At 60.6% G+C, this 23,902-nt stretch overlaps 3 protein-coding genes across 5 annotated transcripts; all 3 read right to left on the reverse strand.

Moving 5' to 3' along the window:
- Window positions 1-24: 24 nt before the first annotated feature.
- On the reverse strand, window positions 25-1,940 carry LOC130595003 (peptidyl-prolyl cis-trans isomerase FKBP8-like). Of its 3 annotated transcripts, XM_057401330.1 has the most exons (8): window positions 1,595-1,937; window positions 1,336-1,502; window positions 1,165-1,253; window positions 826-1,043; window positions 576-748; window positions 428-505; window positions 235-332; window positions 25-138 (listed from the first exon to the last, which is right to left on the reverse strand). In XM_057401330.1, the coding sequence occupies exons 1-8, from the start codon at window positions 1,827-1,829 to the stop codon at window positions 102-104; spliced, it is 1,095 nt and encodes a 364-aa protein (XP_057257313.1). In that variant the 5' UTR covers window positions 1,830-1,937; the 3' UTR covers window positions 25-101. The 3 variants fall into 3 exon arrangements, with proteins under 3 accessions (XP_057257313.1, XP_057257314.1, XP_057257312.1); XM_057401331.1 differs by lacking the exon at window positions 826-1,043 and having other exon boundaries at window positions 235-505; window positions 1,595-1,940; XM_057401329.1 differs by having other exon boundaries at window positions 235-748; window positions 1,595-1,940.
- A 2,137-nt stretch (window positions 1,941-4,077) lies between these two features.
- Window positions 4,078-12,025, reverse strand: PDIA3 (protein disulfide isomerase family A member 3). The gene is made up of 13 exons (XM_057401327.1): window positions 11,892-12,025; window positions 11,715-11,793; window positions 10,737-10,854; window positions 10,199-10,306; window positions 9,159-9,288; window positions 8,842-8,958; window positions 8,233-8,358; window positions 7,564-7,746; window positions 6,937-7,045; window positions 5,930-6,058; window positions 5,132-5,211; window positions 4,566-4,623; window positions 4,078-4,322 (listed from the first exon to the last, which is right to left on the reverse strand). The coding sequence occupies exons 1-13, from the start codon at window positions 12,023-12,025 to the stop codon at window positions 4,203-4,205; spliced, it is 1,491 nt and encodes a 496-aa protein (XP_057257310.1). The 3' UTR covers window positions 4,078-4,202.
- A 2,479-nt stretch (window positions 12,026-14,504) lies between these two features.
- Window positions 14,505-23,386, reverse strand: CKMT1A (creatine kinase, mitochondrial 1A). Its single transcript, XM_057401332.1, has 9 exons — window positions 23,076-23,386; window positions 18,065-18,263; window positions 17,607-17,702; window positions 17,268-17,489; window positions 16,703-16,788; window positions 15,596-15,719; window positions 15,314-15,448; window positions 14,960-15,085; window positions 14,505-14,755 (listed from the first exon to the last, which is right to left on the reverse strand). The coding sequence occupies exons 1-9, from the start codon at window positions 23,222-23,224 to the stop codon at window positions 14,639-14,641; spliced, it is 1,254 nt and encodes a 417-aa protein (XP_057257315.1). The 5' UTR covers window positions 23,225-23,386; the 3' UTR covers window positions 14,505-14,638.
- Window positions 23,387-23,902: the final 516 nt, after the last annotated feature.

Genomic DNA, 23,902 nt, shown 5'->3' on the forward strand with positions numbered 1-23,902 from the left:
TCCGCTCCGCTCTTCCCCTCCCCTCCCGCTCCGCCGCCCCCGTTCTCCACCGCCGTCTCTCTTCCACTCCCGGCGGGGCGGCTCCTCTGGGCGGGCTCTGCTCAGGCTGCTCCTTCCGCCGTGGGCGGTGCCGAGTCTCTGCGGGGAGACACAGCCGTGAGCGCCATCGCGCCAGGTGGGACACCGGCCCCGACCCCGCCGCAGGCAGCCCGGTCCGACGGCGCGACCACGCACCCGGAACTCGGCGGCGGCATCGGGCCGTGGGGCGGCTCCTGCGGGGCGGCGGGGGCGCTCCGGCGCTTCACCAGCCTCGACAGCTCGGCGTGGACGACCTGCGGGCGGCGGGGCGGCTGCGGCGGGCGGGGCTGCGGCGGGACCCCCGGCGGTCCCGGTGCGGCCCCGAGCCGCGCTCCCCGCCCCGACAGACCTCGCTGGCGGGGTCCAGCTCCAGGGCTCTCCTCAGGACAAGCGCGGCCTCCGCGTCCCGGCCCTGCTGCGCCAGCAGCTGCGAGGAGAGGAGCGGACGGTAGCGGGCGGCCAGGCAGGGGCTCGACGCGGGGCTGCCCGGGGCCCACCTGCCCTCGCCGGAGCAGCGCCCGGCCGTTGTCCGGGCTGATGCTCAGCGCCGCCTCGCAGGCCGCCAGCGCCTCCTCCACCCGCTGCAGTTTCATCTCCGCGGCCGCGCAGTTGTTGAAGCACTTGACGCGCTGTTCCCGCAGCTCCTCTTCCTCCTGCGGCCCGGGAGGGGCTGCGCAGAGAGAGCGGGCTCACCCCCCCCGCGGCCGCGCACCCCCGGTTTACACCCCCCTTTCCGCCTGGTCTCACCGGCGGCGGGGCCGTCCAGGGCGCTCAGCGCCAGTCGGTAGGAGCGCAGCGCGGCCGAGAAGTCGCCCCGCGCGAAGTGGAAGTTGCCCCGTTCCCTCCGCTGTGCTCCCAGGCGCAGGCGGGCAGCGGGTGGCAGCGGCTGCGGGTCGAGGGCTTCCCGCACCTCCAGCAGTGTCACCTCGAACAGCAGCGGCGCCTCGGGCGGCACGTCGGGCTCCCTGCGGGTACAGCGCCGGCTGCCCGTGCCCAGCCCCTACTCGCCCCGATCCTACCGCCCTTCCCGTACCGCTGCCTGCCCCGGCTCTGTCTGCCGGGTCCCCCTGCCACTGCCCGTCCTACCTGCCGGGGCGGCCGTAGCCGTAGGGGAAGGCGGCGAGGAAGAAGGCAACTTCCCCGGGCTGCATGGTGAGGACGCCCAGCTCTAGGGCCTGCGGACGCAGACACAGCAGAGCTGGCCGGGCGCGCCACGGGGCAGCGCTCGGCCCGCACCGTGCCCTGGCCGGGGCTGACCTGCACGACGTCGCCGTAGCCAGGCACGAAGGTGAGCCGCGGGTCCCGCTCCACCAGCCCTCCGTCCTCCAGCGCTCCCAGCACTTTCACCGACACCTCCTGCCCTGGCCGCGGCCGCAGCCCGTCCTGCCCATCCCTCACCAGTCGTTTCCGCAGCAGCCGGTCCTCTGCGGGCAGCGGCGGTGGCCCTGAGACCCATCCCGGGACTCCCCGGCCCGGCCCCCCCGGCCCGGCTCTCCCCGGGTCCCCGGGCGCTTACCCGTCAAGTCGCTCCAGCCGTCGGCCGCGAAGAGCGGCCCGAAGCCGCCGGGGCCAGGAGCCGCCAAAGCCTCCAGCCGCCGGTAGAAAACCTGCTCCTCCTCGCGCACCGACGGCAGCGCGATGGCGGTGGGGGGCAGCCGGAACCGCACCCGCCTTCCCCGGCCGGGCCCCCGCTGCCGCCCGCCGGTCCCCACCTCCCTCTCCGGGGAGCCACCGGGAGAGGGTCCCGGCATCCCTGCCCTCCGATCCGCCCACCTCTACCAGCCGGCCTCGGGCCGTGCCGCCCCAGGGCTCGGCGGCCGGTGCCTGTGGCCCTCAGCCCCCACCGGCTGCGTCGCCGTCGGCCCCGTCACACGGCGAATGCACGGGGCCGCCCAGGCCGGGGCCGCCGCCGGGCGCATCCCTCCTCGGAATTACTTAACGCTGGGAAGCGGCTCAGGGGATTAGCCCGGCCCGGTGGCAAAAATAGCTGGCTCAGGCCGAGCCCCGCCGCCAGGCTCCCGGCGCCGCCGCCCCTCCCGCCGCGGTCCCGCACACCGGGCCATGCCGCGACTGCGGGCCCGGGCCCCGGCTCAGCCCGCACGTGCGGCTCTCGGTGGCGACCTGGCGGGGGGAGAGGCGAACCGCCTGCAGGCGGGACTCACCAGTGCCCGGTGCCGCTATAGGGGCCACCGCGGCCCGTGATCGCCTTCCAGGGCAGCCACGGGGTGAGTGGGGAGACAGGCAAGGACTGGGGAGCCCGAGGGTGACATGGTGAGGGGGATCCGGGAACCCGGGGAGGCCGGGGATGAGCACACTGGGAGCCTGGGGAGACAGGAGGGCTGGGCCGTCCTGGTTGGAGGCAGTGTCTTCCCCCGGTCAGGGCCAGCTGGGCACGCTGGGCAGCATGCAGGAGATCACAGCCTCTGCTGGGCAAGTACCCACTGTCCCAGTGAAGGGGCCCCGCAGCAGAGCAGTTGTTGAGCCTGCCCCAGCTCTGCCTGTTAGTGGGGTGCTGTGGGTGGCACTGGCCTGAATGAGTGGCTGCTGAGCCTCTGCTCCCTGCCAGGCTGGGGATTGATGGCTGCAGGGCACTGCTCTGCCCCTGGGACCACAGCACTGCTTCCTCCAGGACCAGCTGTCCCCGAGATGTAGTGGCCACTGCTCACCCTAGCCAGGGCAGCAGCTCCATACATCTGGGGGTCTCAGGGTGTACCAGTGAGGAGGAGACAGCAGCAGCACTGGGGCAGTTACCATGCCCCTGTCCCGTCAGCCAGGACTGATCCTGTGCCGTCCTGTTGTGTCTGCAGGCAAAGATGGCTGGGCTCCCGAGAAGGCTGGTGTGACTATCCTGACACGGAAGGGCTCTGGCTGCCATGTCCCCCAGAGCAGGAGCCACAGGCCTGGGGCAGCCAATCCCAGGGCTTCCCTTGAGAGCTGGTCCATCCTCAGGCCCTGCAGACCTATGGGAAGCACAGTTTAACTGCAGCACATGGTTCTGGGACACACAGCAGTCACAAGCCGCAGCAGAGTATGATGGTAGACATGGTTTAAGATACAGATGTAGCTGGGAAGAAATCCTTGTACCGCAGAGCTATTGTAGACAGAACCATATGTCAAGCGCTGTAGGATCTACTGTACCTGGAGAATTCCAGCAGCACTAACTGGTACACAGCCTTTGGAGCTGTGGGGGAGGAACACCCAGAGGAAGCAACCACTGGCTCTTGCCATGGTAACTGCTGCAACACAGCAGAGCTCCGTGAAGCTGCTGGTCCTCACTTCAACTCACACACAGCATGAGACAGAGCAAGAACAGCCCCTCACTGCTCACTCACCGCCCAGTCAGCACATCCTGGGCAGGAAGAACCGAGCACTGCACATACTACACCATGGTCAGTCACAGCCCACACCAGACTGCAGCACAGCATCCGAGTCCTGTCCCTCCTGGGGAGCGCTAGGTACCAGCCTGCGCTACCAAGAGAAGCGGTGATCCTGTAATGAACTACTCCCAACTGTCCTAACCACACACAACCCACTGGCTGTGAGAAACACCCTCAGCCCTGGCCCTACCTGCACTTGGGTAGAGTAAGTAGTAGCATCCCTCCACTACACTTGGATACTTTCACACCAGCTTAAAAGCACAATGGGACAACTGCTGCTGGTACTACATTCTGGAAGGACTTCTGTTAGCTGAGGAAGAACAAGCTAAAGGCAGAACTGAATATTCAGCAGACTTCTAAAGGCTCAGTGAAGGAAACAAGACACACAGGAGGAGGCTGCTGCCCATGAGGAGCAGAATCCTGGTTTAGGTGCGGCAGGTCCCCGTGGCACAGGGACACTCGGTCTTAAGGGGGTCATTTTATTGTTTCACTTCTCCAAATGTACAAAAAAAAAATTAGAAAATAACCCTCCCCCCCACCCCCTCCCAAACCACAACACAGCCCAGGCTGGGAGCCTGCAGCAGCGCAGCTAAGAGACGGCAGGAAATTAAACAGAACTAGATACAGCAGCTGGGGCCCCTTGGCCCACATGGTCACCAACTCTCCACAACCCAGAACTGCCCCAGTCTGCCCAGTGCTTCCCCAATTCACACAGAGCTCATCCCAACAAGATGGCAAGTGGGTACTTTACAAATCCTCCTTCACCTTCTTCTTGGATTTCTTGGTTTTCTCTTCCTCCTGCAGCACAGGAGTGTTGGTTGCCTCCCGCTTCAAGTAGCTAATGAAGTCACTCACTTCTCTGCCACCCTACAGAAAGCACAAGACAATGAGGCAGAGGCTGGACTCCCTGGGGGCTTCTTCACTACAGGACAGTGCAGGTGCAGGGAGGAGAGGGAAGGGATGCCAGCAGAGCTCTCCTGTGGGTCTGCACCAAGCACCACAAGGAGGTGCTGCTGGCTGCAGAGCAGCACCCGCAGCTCCAGAAAGGCCTGGCATCACCTCGGCACCTGGGTGCTGTTTCACTTCTTCGCAAAGCAGCAAAATACTCACCTCGTACTTCTTTGGATTCTGTTTCTTGCCAGCCGGAGCAAAATAGATGGTGGGGAAGCTGGGGAGAGAGAAGAGACACTTGAGCCCCTTGACATGCTCTGTTTTCTTTCAGACCAGCAGGCAAGCCCCCACAGCAGGGACTCACCCCCGGCACTCCCCTGGTTTAACAGCTCAGCACCATACCCAGCAGTGTGGCAAAGAGCCTGGCCATGGCTGCAGAAGAGGCTGAGCTCAGCCCTGTTCATGTCTGCTACCTAAACTGTTTCCAGGAAACCCAGCCCAGCATCATTTTTAAACTGCCAAGTACAGAATCACAGCAGACTGAAAAGCAGCAAGACAGCCCTCCAGGCACAGCCAGGACACCAGAACAATCCCAGAGAAGCAGAGGGATGGATGTCCTTTGTTTTCACTCTGTGTTTCTTCACACTAAGTGAACACCTTGCAATTGCATGCCCATTGCCCATCCCACCCTCCCGAGACTCCTTCAGCTCCTCTGTTGAGGCTGCAGGTCAGAGACAGAAGCATGAAGGCATTCAATGACATGGTGTAGCAACAGTAAGACCTACCCTCTGACTTCATAGGGAGAAGGCACATCATTGGCTGTAGCATCCATTTTGGCAATGACAATATTGGGGTCTTTGCTGAGCTGTTGGTAGAAAAAGCTTATCAGTAACCAATCCATAGCAGTTAACACCAGAACTCACCAACATCACCTGAGATAGCTGTGTCAGAAGAGAGCGCACACAGCATGCTAACGGGTGAGCAGATTTCTGCTGAGCAGTTTATTACTTCTGCCTCAACAGGAGCAGAGGGAACAAAGTCCCTCCTCAGCCAGCTGGATGCAGCACACACATCCCAGTGCTCCCTGCTCAACTGCGCTGCTACTTCTGGAGAACCCCAGAGCAACTGCTTCCTTCACTCTGCAGGGCAGCTGTGAGGATGTGCAGAGCTCAGGAAGGAGGGTGCCTGGCAGACAGATACCAAAAAGCGGGTCAGATCTGGGAGAGCAATTTACTCCACTCATGCAAGTGTGCAGGGCAGTGCTATCCTTCACCAGTTGGGAGACTGTGAATCATGAAGAGGGAAAAGACCCAAAAAGGATCTTTGGCAGTCAAGGACATTTGCTGAATCAATGAATATTTCTGTGCCACAGCAAAGGGCACTGGTTAAACCTCCTAGTGTGGTTGCTACCATGCTCCAGATCCTGCCAATGTACTTCTGCACCCGCAGGAGATGCCCAAGCTCACAGTCCTCAGGAAAGCACAACTATGCCCCATTACATAAATGGTAGACAGACAGAACCTGCAGGATTGTTTAGTGCTGCAAAATTCCCTTTTGTGTTTGCAACAGAGCCCCAGACTTACCTTCTCCCCCAGTTCTTTGTATTTGGGCTCCAGATTCTTGCAATGGCCACACCAGGGTGCATAAAATTCTATCAGGACATCTTTGTCTTCTGCATTAACAATTTCATCAAAGTTCTCAGCAACCACCACCTGGTAACATTTGATCACATAAGTTATGGTTTCTTCCAAGTCAAAAGTGAGGCTGTAACAGGACATGCTCCATACCCTCTGCCAAGAAAGCCTGGCCCTCCCACAGGACAAGTCATGCTGCACCTACACAGCAGGCAGCAAAATGACCAAACACACAATCTTCACTAAACTGCAACATCCCCAGCTGGCAGGTAAAAGCCTGTCACAAGGCATCAGCACCACTTGCAAGTGAGGTTTGCCTCTGGGTATTCTCCAAGAGGAAGAGAAAATAATTTCTTTGTAATCCCAGCAAATTCCAGGCTGAGGAATCAGTCTGGGAAGACTGGCTGGGTCCATCTCCCCCCACACAAAGACAAGCAGTGACTTCCACCCCCCCGAATAAGGCCCTCATCAGAAACCCAGGCCATAGAATGCTTCCATTCAGGGCAAAATTTACATGACAAATTCAAAGTAGGAGTTACACTGCTCCCCAGTAACGAGATGAACATGTAACTCCTTAGAAATAGTGCAGTCACAACCAACTTGAGGCTGTGCCATGAGGGAGCACAAGCCACGACAGCAAGCCCTGGCCTAATCCCTGTAAATCTGGATGATCCTGCACTTGTAGAGCACATCACTAGTGTGATCAAACAGCAGTTACTACACTGCGAGAACAAAATGGAATCAAAACTGCAAGCTGCATTTCTCCCTTGGCTCAGAAAACTGCAATACAACAAGGGAGCGAAGTCTTCCTCCATCTAGCACAGCAGAGGTTTCCCAAGGTGCCACGGCACAGTACCTGCAGCATCGGACACACTTGCATAGGAATAGAAGCTGCTGCTGAACACTGCTTCTACAGCCACTGGCAGGAGCTTTGCTACGCCTGATGCAGCACTCACCTTCACTGGGCCATCATTGCTTTCAGGGACTGGCTCTGATTTCAGATACTTTTTCAAGTTTCCATCAAAGTAATCTTGCAGGAATCTCTCCAGAGCCTTTCCATCACGGCTGAAAGTGAAGTGACATTTTACAGCCATCAGCACACACACAGGAGGGGAAAGCTTTCAAGGCTGATTTAAGCTCCTTCCACCCACAGAACATATGTCACCTGCATCTCCAGCAGCACCAGTCTGAGGCTGGCTTAGAAGACCCCAGAACAAGTGCAAAGATGCCCTGAAAGAGTTTTGGCAAGAGGCTGGGTACTCATACCATTTGAAGTTTTAGGCCTTCGAGTAGCTTTAAGTTTCTTTTTTTCAAGAAGAAAGGTGCAACTATTCCCTCTGCATCTCAGTTACTAACCAGACGCATAAATATCAAGTTAAATTCTATCTTTGTACAACAGGAGGAGCTGCCAGCTCTCTAAAGGACAGGAAAACATGTGAGAGGACCCATTTTGACCTGGCAATCACTTCTTCCAGCTGGAGCATCCAGCTTTCCCATTTCCTCACAGCTAACATGTCTGGCTGGTCAGAGAGCTTCAGACCAAAGTGCACCAAGTGAGAGGCAACTCCCAGCTCAAGCCTTACGAGAACTCTTCCTGCATGACATATTTCTCTCCTTTGGCGGTCCTGATGGCGACAACTGGTGCATCCCCTGTGCTGCTGTCCAGGCCGAACTCGGACAGCTCATGGCTGAAGGTTTTGCGACTGGCAACAGCAAAGGACAGTTTGTGGCCAGCATCTAAGAACTTCTTTGCAATCATCATAACTCTGAGGAGAAAAAAAAAACATAAAACACAAAACAAAGAATTATTCCTTGGAACATTTTCTCTTCACACGACATATGACCCCTCAAGTTGAAGTGCACAATGGACAAGGAATTCAATTACATGATGTGCTTTGCATAGGCAAGTACTGTAGAAATGGTGTAAATAAACAGAGAACTAAACCAATGTCTGTAGTGAATGGGGCCTGCTTTCACCCTCCACCCCTGTCAGCATGTCCACCAGGGTCACAGACACTGGGGAACGCAAAGAATAGAACCCCACACAGGACCAGTGAGGAAGTTTATGTTTGAGGTCTAAGGACGAGGGATTCAAAAGCAAGCAAGATGGGGTTCAAACGATACACATATTGCAGGCAGCAGCCACCCCAATGATTCTGACCAGAAACTCAGCTGGAAGCTTCCTGGGACAACAGGAGGAGCTCTCAGCTGAGCTACAGAACAAATGAGGCCGAGGAACCCCCTGCCGCTACCTGTTCCGCCAGTAGTTGGAGCCCTTTGCGTTCTTCTCATAGTCCACATCATAGTAAGCCACCAACAAGTCCTTGCCCTGGATCAAGTCTTTGTTGTCTTCAGTCATGTGTGGGCAGATGCCAAAGCTATCAAATGAAACAGAGGTTAGCAGCTTCAGTTTCACTGCCCAGAACCCTTTACCTCCAGCAACAGCCTTGATGCAGCCCACTCTTGTTTCCCCACCCAAAAACATTAAATGCCAGTAATCAGTAAGAGCTAAGAATGAAACACTGTGCTCATTCATGTACTACATTATTCTAAGTCAAATCTCCATCTATAGCCACAACCTCAATGGCTGTATCTGACCTCAATAAGGCCAAAGCTGGCATACATCTCAGGAAGTTCAGGTTCTAAACAGAAGTGTGGGGGTTAGAATATGGACAGTAAATGCTAACAGCCATGTCAGGATTTCCAGCAAGGTGGTCCCCAAAGGGACCAGTGTGGGCCAGATAGCTCTTCTGGACACCGAGCAGGAAGTGGTAGCAGTACCTGCTAGAGAAAACAAGTTCTGACAGGACCAAAGCTAACTGGGTCCAGTCTACCACATTCTCTAGTGAGGAATCACTCACATGTTCTCCTGGATGAATTTCTTGATCTTTCCAGTGGTGATTTTGTCTTCTGGGTACTTGATGGAGCTGTCCTCAAACTTGTTTGCCAGGCGTGGAGGACGGAATAAGACTATACCCCTGAGGGGAGGCAGGTAGAATGAGTTAGTTTAGGCCTCCCTGTCAGACCCTTCCCATTATTCAGACAGGCTATAACGAGAAACAAAAAAACCCACCATAACAAGCAATGGGGAAGCTATGTTCAGAAAGTGAATCCAGATAACAAATGAGTTTGTTCCAAATGTGTCAATAACAAGAAATCTTTGTGTTAAGCAACTTACTCTCCATCTTCCTCGTACGTCTGCACCAACTGGTCCTCACTGGTGTGTGCAAAACGGTAGTTATCCCTTAGGTTGTTGGCGGCTTTCATGAACTCTGAGTAAGCATCACTAGATCCATCTCCAAAGAAGCCTGGAGCAGAAAGACAGATGGTGACCCCCAACCAACCCAACAGCAGTCACTGTGCAGCCCTCAACATTTATCTCTACAGTGCACTGAAAGATCCCTTCCGAGTCAAGTCCCCCAATCCATCCTCAAAGCTTCATCTTAGAGAGCTTCTCTCCTATTTTTACTGGAACCTTTCTATACTCTCTCCCTTCCACCAGCAGAATGTTACTGGAGAGTCTGCCCAGCTTAGTCACAGTTGTCCTGTGAGCACTAAGACATCCATTTGTAGCCACATGCACTACTACTGCTAACAACTGCCAATAGGACTTCATAAAAGTAAGTCTGGAAACGCAGATTAATACCCACCCAGTTACATTCATAAGGTGGCACCTGAACTGCCCGAAGGAAAGATGCCATCACCCCTTGCAAACAATGGCCATGATGCTCACAGTCTACTGGTGTCACAGGACAGCACCTGAATGCACTTTCTAGCAAGCCAAAGCTGCCTGTTGTCAACCAGCCAAAAAAGCCACAAACTTCAAAACCAGTCCCTCTGGGGCCAGGAGGTCTGGAAGGCAGGCAGAACCGCAGTGAAAAGAAGAAAAAGGCTGGAAGGAAGCCCTGGAGGTCACAGAGTCCAACCTCCTGCCCAAAGCAGGACCAGCTTCCAAGTCAGATCAGGTTGCTCAGAGCTTTGTGCACCTGAGTTTTCAAAAAGTCTCCCAGCCTGCCTGTGAAGGTCTCAAAATCCCTCTGGGCGCAGACACGTTCGAGGGCTTCAGTCTCATAATGAAAAACCTTTTTCCTTGGGTCTGCCTGGAACGTCTCCTGCTACAGGTAGTGATACCACCTCTCACCTTCCACAGTGTAATCCCCAAGACATGTCCCAGAGCCAAGTGTCCCCTCAGTTCAGTGCTGCACTGCAGCTACTCACCCACTACAGAAGCATCTTTATCACCAATGAATTTCTCAAATTCAGCTACAGAACTGAGAGCCACTGAAGCAGGTCCTGCCTGTTTCTTGAGATGACTGACAATCCCATCTGAAAAGAGATCAACAAAGGTAAGAATACAAACTTCCACAAGACATTTCTCAAGCTTCTCAAAAGCTTGAGAAAACCAAAGTTCTTTCTGCAGAATCCATACACCCCTCCCATTCAATGAATAAGGTGAATTGAAGGAGCACTACCCCCAGCTTCACATTTTCTAGCATTTCCCAGGTACTGTACACCCAAGACATGAGGAGTTAAAGAGTGAGGAAATCTTCACCTTTATAGGAGAGCTTTAAATAATAAACATCCAGGGCTCTGCCAGCACACGGAGTCCTGGAAAGGGCAAGGAGGGGGGTGTGTATGTGGGGACCTACTTTGTATCCCTCAACAGATGCAGCATCCCTGACACAAGTCTATTATATGTGGGCCCTTCCTTCCAGCATCTCTTTGGGAAGACAGATGCTTGCTGATGAGCTCTTACCTGCTGTCCTGGGCCCATCGTAGGTTCCTGCCTCTTCTCCGTCTCGAAAAATCTTTAAGGTGGGATATCCACTGACTCCGTACTTATTACAGGTGTTTGAGTTTGCTGTACAGTCAACCTGAAGGAAGAGAAGCATTGCCCAGAGACCAAGCACGCAACACACAAGAGGGCAGCTCTGCCATTGCCCACGTTATCACATATGAAGTCCAGAAGTTCTGAAAGCTCTCATGTGTCTTTAGCCAAGCCTGGATTCCTTTCACATGAAGCACAAGGACCCACAAAGCATCTACAAGACCCGAAAAGCCAGGTCTGACACAGCCAACTGAGAGGCTTGGGGGTATCCTTACACAGAGCCTGTTTCTGCAGAGTTAAGACCAGGGGAGGAGGCAGCAGGGGTGTAGTGACAGGAACGGGAAAATATCTAATGAAATACTGGAAAGATGACAGAGAGATGATGGAGTTGTTCGTTTGCCAGAACACAATGACAGGCTTCACAAGAATCCACTGTTCTCAGCACTGTATCAATCCAGAAGTCCTACAATGCCTGAACAGGCTGAGCTCAACTGGCAAGGAGGCCCTGGTGTCAGGAGTCCACACCACTCCCCCTATGGGAAGACCCTTATTTGAGAAAACCGCACAGGATTTCTGGTGGAAAAGCAAGCTCTTGGTCAGCATCCTTCACTTTCCAGACCAAAGGACAGGCCAGTGTCACACTGGGCTACACAGCTCACAGGAGGCTTCTTCCTCCCTTTCAGGCAAGCCCCGTTTTACATGCCCGTACACACCCACGCCACGTTCTGCACACCGCGGCGGCGGCAGCTGCACAGGGCTCAGCTTCCAGATCCTTCCCTGCTGCCTGCGCCTTCAAAGGGACGAAGCCCGGCACAGCCCGAGCACATGCCGGCAGGCGACGGGCCCGCACTGCGACAGCAAAGCTTTGCTTTGACCCCGCTAGGAGCCGGCGCTCCCCATCCTCACCTTCACGAGGGGCACGATCCCCTTCAGCCTGGTCGCTGCCGACTCGTACTCCGGCGCCAGCCGCTTGCAGTGCCCGCACCTGAGATGACGGCGGGGGGTTAGGCCGGCCGCGAGCGCCTCGGCCCCCGTCCCCGCCCCGCAGCTCCCGTCCCCCTCCCGCCCCAGGCGGCCCCTCACCAGGGCGCGAAAAACTCCACGAGCACGAGCCCCGGGCGCTCGGCCAGGCCGCTCTCGAAGTCGGCGTCGCTGAGCTCCACCACGTCGGAGGCGCGGACGGCGAGCGCGTTCGGTCTCCAGGGGGTTTCGTCCATTGACCGCTCTTCGTTAAAAGCCGTTCCGCGCCCAGGGAGCTCACCGCTAGCGTGAGCGACACCGGCGGCGGAGCTGAGGGTTGGTCAAAGCTGAACGCCACGCATGACTGGATCTAAGCACGTTCACAGCCCAGCCTGGTCCTAGCTGCGTGCCACTGCTTCCTAAACCAGCCGGCAAAGTTGGCTTTCCCCCTCTTCACGCCGCAGTGCCTTATCTGCTGCTGTCTGGAGGGCGCTGCCTGGACGGGTCTCGTTCGGTGTTCAGTGCCCCCCAGGTTGTGCTCCCAACCCCCGCAGGCAGGGGAGAAGGCAGAGCCTTAGGAGCTGCTTTGTCCCTACACAGGTCTCTGGAAGCACAGGAAGGTTTCTGCTCTGTTTCCACGTCGACCTCAGCAAGACCCCACCCCCCAGAGAAACTCCGCATCGAGGGGCCGCTGGGCTCCCTCACTGGATCCTCCACCGGCAGCTTGAGGGAGCATCTGCCCCGCAGCAGCCGCAGCAGTGGCCGTGGGACACCGGCTCCCACCAGGCACCGAGAGGCCTGGCTCTGAGAACACAGCGGGTTACGGGCTCGGTGTACCGGCGCCTGGACAGCTTTCCTCCGGGCGGGATGAGCGGGGTCTGTAAGGACGAATTAGTGCAGAGGCCGGAGCTCTCCCGGCGATTCTTCCTTAAGACCCGTTACTCCGCGCAGACGCTCCCCGCTCCAGCAGGGGCCGCTGCCGACAGCTCCGGCACCGCCGCGGGGTCGAAACTCGGGAGTGCGGGCGGTCGGTGCCCGCAGCCCCGGCTGCCACCGCCGCCGGCGGATTCCCGGCATCAGTAACACAACAGCTCGGCACCGTCAGCTGCCGTGGAGCCGGTTCCAGCCTCGGGTTCCAGCCCCGAGCCGAGACATGCGGGAGGCAGCTCCGCGGGGCAGAAGCGGCGTGAGCGGGCAGGGCCAGGAGCAGGGCAGGGCTAGGGGCAAGGGCTGGGGCTGAGCAGGCATTAGGGCCTGCGCCTCGGCTCTGTCCCGGCTGTCCGTGGGGTCTTCGGAGCTGCCCCTGTCGTAGGAGTGTTGGGAGCCGCAGGGTCTGGAGCCGGGCTTCGTGGGCAGCGCTGCTGATGTCTGGAAGCTGCTGGTGCAGGCGTGGTAGGAGCAGAACCAGTTCACGTGCTCTGCTTAATGGCCGGCCCTGGATTGGAGTGTCAGGACTCGGGGTAAAGCCTCCCCTTGCCCCTGGGTCAGCTTCCTTGTGGAGAAGCTGCCCCAGACTCGCTGTGAGGCACTGGGCGAGGCGCTCTGGGCTGGGATACGAAGCACAGTCCTGCTCTCCGCTGCAGGCTGTGCTCTGGGACCTCCTCCAAGACAGCGAGGGTGCTCCTGCCTTGGAGATCCTGGTGCATCTGTGGGACGCTGCGAAGCACAGGGCTGTGACGGGGCCCTGCTGCCGGCTGCACTGAGCTGCGGCCGCCCCACAGGACTATCTGCAGGTGAAGGGGGGAGCTTCCAGGGGTTGGTCTTGGTGGTGGGGCAGAAGCAATGCAGCACTTCCTGATCCTGCAACACCGGGGTCAGAGGGGCTGGGACGGGGCAGAGTGCGCAGAGCCTGCATGCGGTGGTTGCAGAGTTTGTGTGATGGAGGTGCACAGCATGTGGGGGTACGGCCCATACACGGGAGTGTAGACCCTGCACATGGCAGGCACTTGCTGGAGTTCAGAGGTCCAACGTGTGAAGGGTTGCAGAGCCCATGCACGGGGGTGCTCACCCAGGGTACTGCTGGGTGGCACTGGACCTGTGCTGGATGCTTGGGGCTGTGTTCTGACAGAGCTGGGGCTCACGCAGCTTTGCAGGTGCCCTCACTCATGTCTGGGAGGAGGTTCTGCAGTTGTGGCTGTGCTGCTGCTCCGCAAATCACCCTGTCTCACCCCCAGCTGTTTGCCAGCCTGTCACGGTTCATCCCCTTCATGGCTGTGTCCGTGGCCCTCCTGGCCAGCAGCACTGTGGGCTCAGGCTGCTACACGTGTGGTGGGGCCAGCCCCAACCTGCACCCTGCATTCCATTGCCTGCAGAGACCCCAGCCCAGCCCTATGCTACCCTGGGGCAGATGGTGCTGCCCCTGCCCAGAACTGCACTTGGAGCACCGGCAGCAGCAGAGATGTGAGCTCCTCCATGCAGTGCTGGGGCTGACATGCTCAGCTCTGACAGTGCTTTCTCTCCTGCAGGTAGGAGCAGAGCTGGGCCCCCATCTGCCTTCACCTTGGCTCTCCTACTCTGCCTGTCCCAATGCTTTTTGTGAGCATCCCAGGAATACTGCAATGGGCAGAAGTGATGAGCTCTGCTCCCTGCCCACAGCAGCACGTGGCCCGAGAGCATCCCTTCCTTCCTGGCCTTGTCTGTCCCAGCAGCTCTCTGCAGTGCAGGAAACCCAGAACTGCGTGCAAGCCCTTCTGCAGGGCACAGGGTGCTGGGGTGAAGAGGAGACCAAGCCACAGCTAAAGCAGCGCATGTTTATGGGATCTGGTGCGTTGTGGGTAACGGGATACAGCAACATGCTGGGTACAGAGGTAACAAAAGCTATAGGATGAGGGGAGGTGGGTCCCACAGGGCTGGCGCTGCCTTGGTCCAGCTCACTGCCGGACATGCGGCAATGGGGCTGGGATGCGGATGTCCTGCCCCTTCTCCAGCCGCCGCTCACAGTCAATCAGGTAGTTCACTCCGTCTATCACCAGCTGCACCAGCTCCACCTGCATCAGGAGCACACGCTGGGACTTGGGGGCTGTCTCAGGATGCCACGGCAGCCGGGCTCCGGCTGGCCCCACTGGTGCCAAGGGCAGGCAGTGCCACCACTGCACCCCTGTTCCAGCCCTGGCACATGGCCCCTGAGCGGCTGGGGCTCATTGGGCCGTCCCAAACTTCCCTCCCTAGAAGCAGCTCTGCCTCACACTCACCTCTGACTTCCCCAGCCGGTCCAGATTAGAGATGTCAAAGATGCTGCCAGTGGCTGCGGTGTCCACACCACCCGTCCCACGCTTCTGCAGCCGGAGGTTCTCCAGGATTTTAGGGAAGCGGCTGTCCTGGTGCCCAAAGTGTCAGTGCTCAGTGGGACCCTCAGCCACTGCCTGCTCCCCAGAGCAGCCCTCCTACCACTCAAGGACCCTGCTCATAACACCCACAGGGAGCCCTGCCGTGAGCAGACCCAGGCTGGCCCCTGGGGGAACATGAAACGAGCTCCAGGGTCCTGGGCAGTCCTGCACCTCCCACAGCCCTGGCCTGGCTCCCCACGGACCTGGCCATAGTGATACCTTGCTGAGCAGCGGCAGCTTGATGTGGACACCCGCTCGCAGTCCAGTGCCCAGGTTGGAGGGGCAGGTCAGGATGTAGCCCAGCCGCTCGTTCCACATGAACTCCCAGCCACGCTCCTGGATTAACCGCTCCACCTGGGATAGAGGCACAAGCAGCCACTCAGTCCCGGGTGCAGGGAGCCCAGTACTTGGCACGGCTCAGCCCCAGGCATGGCAGCGCTGCTCAGCCCCAGCCGAGCTGCCTGTCAAGGGCCAGGTGCTGTGGGGCCATTGGGCACTCACCTCCTTCAGGCCACGACAGAACCGCTCAAAGACACGTTTCATGTTGCCACCCTTCTCCATGGAGATGATGCGTGTGTGGTCCTCCTCGTTGATCCAGATCAGGAAGGTTTTCTCGTTGTTGTGCCTAGGGATGGGGCAGTGTTTGTGCTGGCGGCCTGCCTGCAGAGGCCCCATGCCCACCCAGCCACCCATGGCAGGCCCACCTGTGCCCCTTCTGCCCCCGTGGCCAAGGTGCCAGTGCTGCCCCCCAGTCCTTCCTGTGCCCATGGCTGGGAGCACATTGCCACAGCACAGCAAGGCAGCAAGGCAGCCAGCCAGGAGATGCTCCTGGGGACAGGCTAGTGTTCATCCACATGCATCACTGCAGGGGACTGGTGCTGGCTCAAGTGCCATCTGTACAGGCAAGTGCTGCTTGGGAGGCAGAGTTCGGTGCCAGCATGGTGGCAGCCCTGCCCAGACTGGGGACAGGAACATGGCTCCTGCACCATGCAGGCAGCAGGAGGGGGCTCTGAGGTGTGGGGTGCACATTGGGATGTTGGATTAAGGGGTGGCTGGAGCTGGGGAACGTGTGCTGTGGAGCTGTTCTCCATGAGGCTGCTATAAAGGTGCTGTGTGCTGTGCCAGTGAGAGTGAGAGCTGGCTGTCACCTCAGGTGAGCGATGGTGTGTGGGATGCTGCATGGCTGTGCAGAGATAGATGCTGGGGCGAGCAGTAAGATGACATCGTGGCAGGAGAAGCCTGGGGACAGAAGGAGCACTGGGGATTGCCTGGACAGCAGAAGGCAGTTACAGGGTTTTGGCAGCCTAGAGCACAAGGCGCTACAGGAGGGTGAGAGCGAGCAGCACCGACAGCAGGGGCTGGCTCCGAAGCTCCGCTTTCAGGAGCATGGTGTGGTTTGTGCATGGAGTGGGTGGCTGCTGAATGCAGCTCACGAGGGGCTCCCAGGCCAGCCTCAGAGCCGTGGGTGAGCACTGGTGTGTGTGCTTGGGTCTGCGGTGCGGCCGGTGTGTGGAACGTGGTGGCAGGGCTGGGGCAGCCTGACGGAGCAGCAGCATCACCCCAGCCTTTCTGCCCTGATGACTGCCTGGTGCCAGGGCAGATCCTCACCAGATCCCTCGGGCGTCGGGCCAGTCCCGGGCCATTCCTGCTGCTGTCAGGAGCGGGGACACTGGTTTGTCGAAGAGGAAGTGGTCCTGGAGGGAGGCAGAGTGCGCGGGCTCGCCAGGGCCGCACAGCCAGTGCCAGGGCACCCTGTCCCACTGCACCGCAGCTGTCCCAGGCAGGGAGAGCTCACTTGCTGTCCCCATCTGTGGGCAGCAGTCCCTGCCTTCCTGGCCAGGGAGGCACAAGACAGCTGCTGCACAGCCCACCCTGTTCCAGGGCCTGGTAGGGCACCAGCCATGTACCACAAGCCTACCTTCCCCTGGGCATGGGCAGGGACATGGGGCAAGAGCTGGAGGGGCTGTGAGCCACTGGGGTTGTGTTCAGTGAGCTCCTTCCTCCCTGGCATGGGAGGGCTGAGCAGAATGTGAACACCCCCTCCACCAAGGGACAGCCTCACTGGGAAGGGGTCCTGGTCCCATAGGGCAATGGGGCTGGGAAGGGAGGATACAGCCTCCCAGAGGGGCAACACCAGGGAAGGGGTGGCCGTCCAGGAGCTGCACTGGCTCACGTCAATGAGCTGCTGCTGCTCCTTCTCCGTCATCTCGCTGAGGCGGTAGTACCGGCCCGACAGGTCTCCGGTGAGGCCATTCAGTGCCTCCACAGTCACCTTCTCCACCTCCCGCCGCTCGGCACGGGTGCAGGCTGGCGGCAGGCTCAGCCCGCGGATGCTGCGCCCGGTCCGGACCCGGGACGAGAGCACATAGCGCTCATCGAAGTGGCCAAACTTGATCTGGAACAGACAGGAGCCATGGGGCGCTTACAGGAGGACACCGGTGCTGGCAGGGGCCCTGTCCCCGAGGCCCAGGGAGGGACCCCTGTGCACAGCGCCACTGCCCAGCTCCTTCACCTTTGTGGCGTCCAGGTCTGTGAAGTGCTTCATGGTGCGGGGGTTGAAGCCATTGTGCCGCTCCTGGATCACGGGGTCGAATATGTCAGCAAACACCTGGAAGCGAGCAGGACGATGGGCACCGTGTGGACCCTGCGCCCCACGGACATGGCCCTGCTGCCGGCACGGGGGACGTGGCAGCAGGGGAGATACAGGGGGTGGCTGGGGCCATGGTGGGTCTTGCCATCCGATACAATAGCAATCCATGGGGCCGCTGCTGCCCCAGCAAGGAGGCGGAGGAGGATGCAGGGCTCCAGGGCAGCTGCTCTGAAGGAGCCCCCTGTCCTGCAGGGACACACTGGGGCTGGCCAAGAGGCCTCTGCAGCTGCCCGGGCTGGGCAGCAGGAGATGGGCACTGATATCCAGGCTGCCGGATGTACCACAGGTACCAGGCTGCTGCAGGCAGGGTTGCCACTCACCTCATAGCTTTCTTCATCGCCAGCTACTATGCCCACGGTCTTGATGAAGGGGTGGCCAGGGTTGTCAACGCCCGTCTGGATGCACTGGTCCAAGGTCCAGCCATTTGAGGTTGCTTTGTCACAGAGCCTGCTGTAGATGGCTGGCGTCAGGTTGCTGGCCATGCAGTTATTGTGCTTCCTCAGGTCGGGGTACTCAGCACTGCAGGAGGAGAGACTGATGAGTCCTCTGGGGCAAGAGTGGGGAGCTCTGGGCAGGGAGGCTGAGCTTCTCTGCTTGTGCCCACCGGCAAAGGCCAAGGAAGAGCAGTTAGGGGCACTGCGCAGCAAGGGCAGAGAGCAGCCTGAGCTGAGGGCTGACAATGCCGCAAGGACAAGAGTCCATGAACAATCTGGGCTGGTTGTTTGGGTGCGGCTCCTTATCAGCCATGTACCAGGGCCTGGCACTGGGAATGCTCTTGCTGGCCAAGCGGCGGTCACGCCAGCCCCAGCCCCAGCTCCAGCCCGGGCTAGCAGGAGGCAGTGCAGAGCTGCTGGGGGTCTCACTCCCCTTCTCCTCCATGGTGCTGCCCAGCACTGGGGCTGTGGGCAGTGGGCTGGGTGTGCACTGGGCGCGGGTGGCAGAAGCACGTGGGGCCCTGTGTGCTCAACAGCTGGCCAGGCCCGGGGCCCCATTCCCCACAGCCTGGATGCTGTGGGGCAGGAGATTGGCTGACCCCGATCTGCAGCCGGTGGGAGCCGCGCTTGCTCCGGTGCAGTTTATTGTATTAGGGGTATGCTTTTCTCTAATCAGCTTAGCGGGAGGCCATCCCCTGACCTCATTCCCACTTTAGCTGGGCTTTGAGCTCGTTCTGCGTTCATGTGGGGCTGGCAGGGCAGGACCCGACAGTGCTCTCCTTGGCCAAATCCCTCCTGCTGGAGGTGGTGCCTCTGTTGCCATAGTGGGCCAGGACCGGCCCATGTCAGCCACGGAGTCCTGGCTGATGGCCTGTGTCTGGAGGGGCACTGCCCTGGGGGAAGCGCAACTTGGGCAGGGGTCATCCCTATGCAAGAGGAGGTGACGGGCGGGTGTGGGGCCGGGCCGGTGGGAGCAGCAGCCGGCTGCCATCACAGCAGCAAGTCCGGGCACTGCGCGGCGCTCAGGTCCTGCTCCGGGTCCTGGTGCTGCGGAGCCGAGCGCTGACGCCTCCCCGCTGCATCTGCAGGACTAGGAATGTGCGTTGGCCCCTCGCCTACGGCTCTTTGCTGCTTGTGGCTTCCTGCGCTTTGCAGAAAGAAAGGGAGGTAGGGCTTGGGTCTGCCCTGCGTAGGAAAGCACTGGCAGCTCCAGCCTGGACCAGTGCAAGGAGGCATTTCCTCCAGGCTGGAACTCTTCCCAAGCAGCACAGGCCAAGGGCTGCTCCCCCAGCCCACCCACATCTGTGCCATGTAGAGATGCTCCAGTTCAGAAGCTGACTCGTCTGAGAGCGGACACAGCCTGCCCAGCCTCCCCCCTGCTCCTGCCCCTGCTGCCGGCTGGCTGCAGACCCGCGTCTCCCTGGGGAGACACACTCTCATAAAAAGCATTTGCTGATCAGAATGGGACACTTGGACAAGTTCCTCCCCTGCCTGCAGCACAGCCAGTGCTGCCAGGAGCACAGCCTGCTGCACTTTCCACCCTGGTGGCAGCAGACTATGTCCAGAAAGCCAGCAAAGGTTGCTAAGGGGAGCAAGCTCACTCCCAGTAAGCAGGAGACTGCAGCAGGTTTATACATGCTGTCTGCTACGGGCAGTCCCAACCGTCACCGAGGTATCGAAGTCCAAAACCCTGAGACTCCATCCCTGCCCGCAGGGTCTGTGCCTGCTGCAGTGCTCATTCTGCTCCTGCTCCGGACGCACGTTCCCCTGAACAGCCCTGAATCACAGCCGGCAAATCTGGGGAGTTTCTCTTCAGCCTTCCTAGAGCTGGAGGGCGTCAGGCTGAACAGGGCAATGCCAGGAGCCACTGCGCTCCCTGTCCTTGCAGCAGGAAGTGCTTGCCGCAGGAGCAGCCTCCCGGGAGTGGAGGCCCCTGCATCTCCCCGTGGCTCTGCACCATGATCCATAACCCCCAGTGCCCTCCCTGGCGTCACCAGCTCTGTGGGGGCTCACGCTGATGGTGCGGGGTGTGAGAGGTGCATGGGGTGTGTGTGTGGGGCTGTGGGGTGCATAGGGTCTGTGTGGGGTGTGTGAGGTGCATGGGGTCTGTGTGGGGTGTGCGAGGTGCATGGGGTGTGTGTGGGGGGGTGTGGGGTGCACGGGGTCTGTGTGGGGTGTGCGAGGTGCATGGGGTGTGTGTGGGGTGGGGGGTGCATGGGGTCTGTGTGGGGTGTGCGAGGTGCATGGGGTGTGTGTGTGTGGCTGTGGGGTGCATAGGGTCTGTGTGGGGTGTGCGAGGTGCATGGGGTGTGTGTGGGGCTGTGGGGTGCACGGGGTCTGTGTGGGGTGTGCGAGGTGCGTGGGGTGTGTGTGTGGGGGTGTGGGGTGCACGGGGTCTGTGTGGGGTGTGCGAGGTGCATGGGGTGTGTGTGGGGTGGGGGGTGCATGGGGTCTGTGTGGGGTGTGCGGGGTGCGTGGGGTGTGTGTGTGGGGGGGGGTGCATGGGGTCTGTGTGGGGTGTGCGAGGTGCATGGGGTGTGTGTGTGGGGGTGTGGGGTGCACGGGGTCTGTGTGGGGTGTGCGGGGTGCGTGGGTTGTGTGTGTGTGGGGGGGTGCATGGGGTCTGTGTGGGGTGTGCGGGGTGCGTGGTGCTCAGGCTGCTGCAGGCAGTGCAGCCCACGCTGTGTTCTGCAGGAGGACAGGGCTTGGGCTTTGTGTGGAGACACTGACAGGAACGCTGGCGTTGCCGTCCAAACGAGGCGCCGTGTGGCACTGCAGCTGGCATCTCCGTGCCTACATCTCTCCCTGGGGGAGCGCCCGAGCCTCCCAGGGTGGCCACTGGCACCGCAGTGTAGTGACAAGCAGTGCAATGACAAGCAGTGCTGCTCAGATCCCTCAAGGCTGTTGCCAATGCCTCCTGTTATTTAACTTAAGGAGCAGAGGAGCACAATCACTGTGGGTGTCTGGACCCTGCGGAGTGGATGCTGTGGATTGGTCCTGGGGCTCTGTTCAAGCTCTTTTCCATTGTCAGCACCATTACAAAACCATGCCCAGTTGAACAGACCCTCCCAGGAAGCTCATTTTAGAGCTTCTCAGACATGTTCCCTACCTTGATTTCACCCCCTCCTCCAGACTCACCTGAGCCCCCCCCTTCCCTGCTGTTTATTCACCTCTTTGGAGGCGGATAAACAGTAACATCCAACCTTCGTCACTCTTCCAATTGGTTCCATTTCTGTCCCCTCCTTTCTGAGCCTCAGCACTGCTCTCAGCACACAGCTTCTGCACAAGCATGGCTCTGTGCCTGCAATGCAGCGCTTCACCGCTCTCCGACTGCACAGTGTTTGGTGCAGGGATCGCAGCGGCTGTATGTGTTTGGAGCAGTAACGTGCTGCCTCCTTCCCCACTCTGCTTCTTCCCTGTGCACCGCCTCCACCGGCACCAGGGTGAGGAGGAAATCCCACTCCTTGCTTTCCTGACCTGACTGAGCTGTGCCAGACTGAGCAGCCGGTGCCGGGGCACGGAGGAAGAACCAGCTGGTGACCATCATGTCCCTCTCCCATTCTGACCCTGTTCCTCCCCTGCCCAGTGCCTGTGAGGTGCAGGCAGCTCCTGCCTTCAGCCCCATCCTGTGCCACAGCCCCCCATGCTCTTTGGGGCTGGGCAGCGAGCAGGACCTTCCAGCACCTCTCCAGCCTCCAGCCCCAAAGCACCCCGTGTGCTGGTGGCCCAGCCAGGGTCCCTGGGCAGCCCTTGGCAAGAGTGGTTCAAACACTCTTGGGGGAGTGACACAAGGCCTTCTGTGCTGCTGCTTGAACCTTGGCTCCGCTCTGCAGCTGTGACACTTATCTGGCTTAAGAGATCAGGCACAGGTTGTGTAAATAGGGCGAGGGCTCTTGGAGAGCCAGCATTACCCCCAAAAGCATGCTTAAGCCGGGCCGTGGCCCTGCAGGCACCCGCCTGGCCCAGCTTGGCTCCATGCGCACATCCCACAGATCCTGATCACACGTCCCAGGGCTCATCTGTATCCAAAATCTGCCTGCAGGCCAGGGGCTGCCCGCTCAGGCCTTGCGGGCACCTCCACTTCTCCCTTTACAAACTGCCCGAGAAGGAGGAGTGAGGACCTGCCAGGAAGCCTTTCTGTTGAATAGAGAAGTCCCTGTCCCTAAGGATGGTGCTTGGAAGGCTGCTACAGCCAGATGAGGCCAGGCCAGGAGCTGCCGCCAGCACCCGGGGGCTGCCCAGGAGCCTCCAGCTCTGTCCTGACACCGGCTCCTGCAGGCGGAGCTCCCGGGTGCTTGGCCGGGAGGAGAGAATGAGTCCTTCTGCTTCATCCAGTTCCCACCAGGACGCTGGCAAGTGTCCCCTGGCTCCTGCCACAACCGCGCCAAGCCTGGGCTTTGTCCTCCCATGCCCCCGCAGCCCACAGAGTCCCCCTGCCCCCAGCCCCACTGGCAAGCCCTTGTCCTCCCCCTCTCCCTCCCGCCGCATGCTGCGGGGCAGCGGCTTGTCCCGGTGCTGCCGGCAGCGCTGGGACGGTGCTGGGGAGCCGGGCCGTGGGCAGGGGGATGCGCCGGGGGGGGGGCCGCGGCCCCGTGTCAGGGCGGGTCCCGTGCGGGTCCCGGTGGCCGCGCGGCGGTTGGGGCGGCCCAGCCTTCGGGGAGGGCGCGGAGGCCCCGCCGCGACGGCGCCGGTGCCCTTGGGCGGCTCCGTCCAACACGGCAGAGCCCCGCAGCCGCCGGCCGGGGATCAGGGACGTCCCGGTCACCCCCACCCCGCGGACGAGCAGAGCCCCCGCCCCGCCGCACCCGGGACCCCCCCCTCTCCGGGACAGCCCCGCGCCCTCCCCGGCGTTGGTACCGCAGGGACCGGCCCCTGCCCGCCGCCCTCCCGCAAGTACCTGGGCGGGTAACGCCGCCGCTGCCGGTGTCCGGCGCTGACCGGGTCCCGGGCGAGCAGGAAGCCGGCGGCGAGGGAGCCGGCGCCCACCATTGCCAGGAGGCCGGCGGAGCGGCGGGCGGACAGCGCGCGAGCGAAGGTGCCGGCCATCGCGGAGCGGCGCGGCAGGGAGCAGGACGTGATGGGAATGGGAACGGGAGCTGGAATAGGAACGGCGGCAGCGGGAGGGTGCGCGGAGGCGGAGAGCGGCCGGGCACGGGGGGGCGCGAGGCGCTGCCACCTGCTTGCTGCGGGCCCCGCCCCGCCCCGGGGCCGCCGCCGCCTTCAGCACCGCGAGACGGACAGCGCCGGGGGGCGGCTGCGCACCGAGCCCCGGACACCCGCGCGCCCCGGGTCGGGCTCGGCGCGGCACAGAGCGGCCGGCGGCGGCGGAGGGGAGGCCAAGGAAAGTCCGCGCACTTGAAGCCGGACGCGGGTCCCTGCCGGCCTGGAGCCACGCGTGGGATGCAGCCCGGGATGTGTCGCGGGGCCGGCGGACGGTTCCTGGAGGCCCGGTCTGGCGCGGGCGGCGGTCACCGGCACCCCCGCCCCACCGCGCTCTGTGCCGCTGCCCGGTGCCGGGCGCCCCTTCCTCGGGCCCCACCGGAGGGTTCAGAGCTGCGGGGCAGGGAGCGCTGCGGACCCGCGGTACGGGAACGGCAGCGGGGGCGGCGCGCGCGCCGCGGTTGCCGTGGTAACGAGGGACCCGGCGCTGGGCCCGCGCCCCACGTGCGCGCGTCACGCCCGGCCGCGCAGCGCTCGCCGCCGCCGCCAGGGGCCGCCACGCCA

The sequence above is a fragment of the Pezoporus wallicus genome, unplaced genomic scaffold (genome assembly GCF_028554395.1).
Source record: "Pezoporus wallicus isolate ANWC-B61680 ecotype Strahan unplaced genomic scaffold, APGP_CSIRO_Pwel_v1 contig_12204, whole genome shotgun sequence".
Lineage (NCBI taxonomy): Eukaryota > Metazoa > Chordata > Aves > Psittaciformes > Psittacidae > Pezoporus > Pezoporus wallicus.

Coding starts and splice junctions, on each gene's coding strand:
- LOC130595003 (XM_057401329.1), bottom strand. CDS start 1,829: ATGCCGGGACCCTCTCCCGGTGGCTCCCCGGAGAGGGAGGTGGGGACC. Junction 749..825: donor CCTGGACGGCCCCGCCGCCG/GTGAGACCAGGC, acceptor CTCTCTGCGCAG/CCCCTCCCGGGCCGCAGGAG. Junction 139..234: donor ATGCCGCCGCCGAGTTCCGG/GTGCGTGGTCGC, acceptor GTCTCCCCGCAG/AGACTCGGCACCGCCCACGG.
- PDIA3 (XM_057401327.1), bottom strand. CDS start 12,025: ATGGACGAAACCCCCTGGAGACCGAACGCGCTCGCCGTCCGCGCCTCC. Junction 10,855..11,714: donor GGATCGTGCCCCTCGTGAAG/GTGAGGATGGGG, acceptor CTCTTCCTTCAG/GTTGACTGTACAGCAAACTC. Junction 4,323..4,565: donor AGAATCCAAAGAAGTACGAG/GTGAGTATTTTG, acceptor TGCTTTCTGTAG/GGTGGCAGAGAAGTGAGTGA.
- CKMT1A (XM_057401332.1), bottom strand. CDS start 23,224: ATGGCCGGCACCTTCGCTCGCGCGCTGTCCGCCCGCCGCTCCGCCGGC. Junction 17,703..18,064: donor GCGATGAAGAAAGCTATGAG/GTGAGTGGCAAC, acceptor GCTCGCTTCCAG/GTGTTTGCTGACATATTCGA. Junction 15,449..15,595: donor TCTGTCGTGGCCTGAAGGAG/GTGAGTGCCCAA, acceptor CCTCTATCCCAG/GTGGAGCGGTTAATCCAGGA.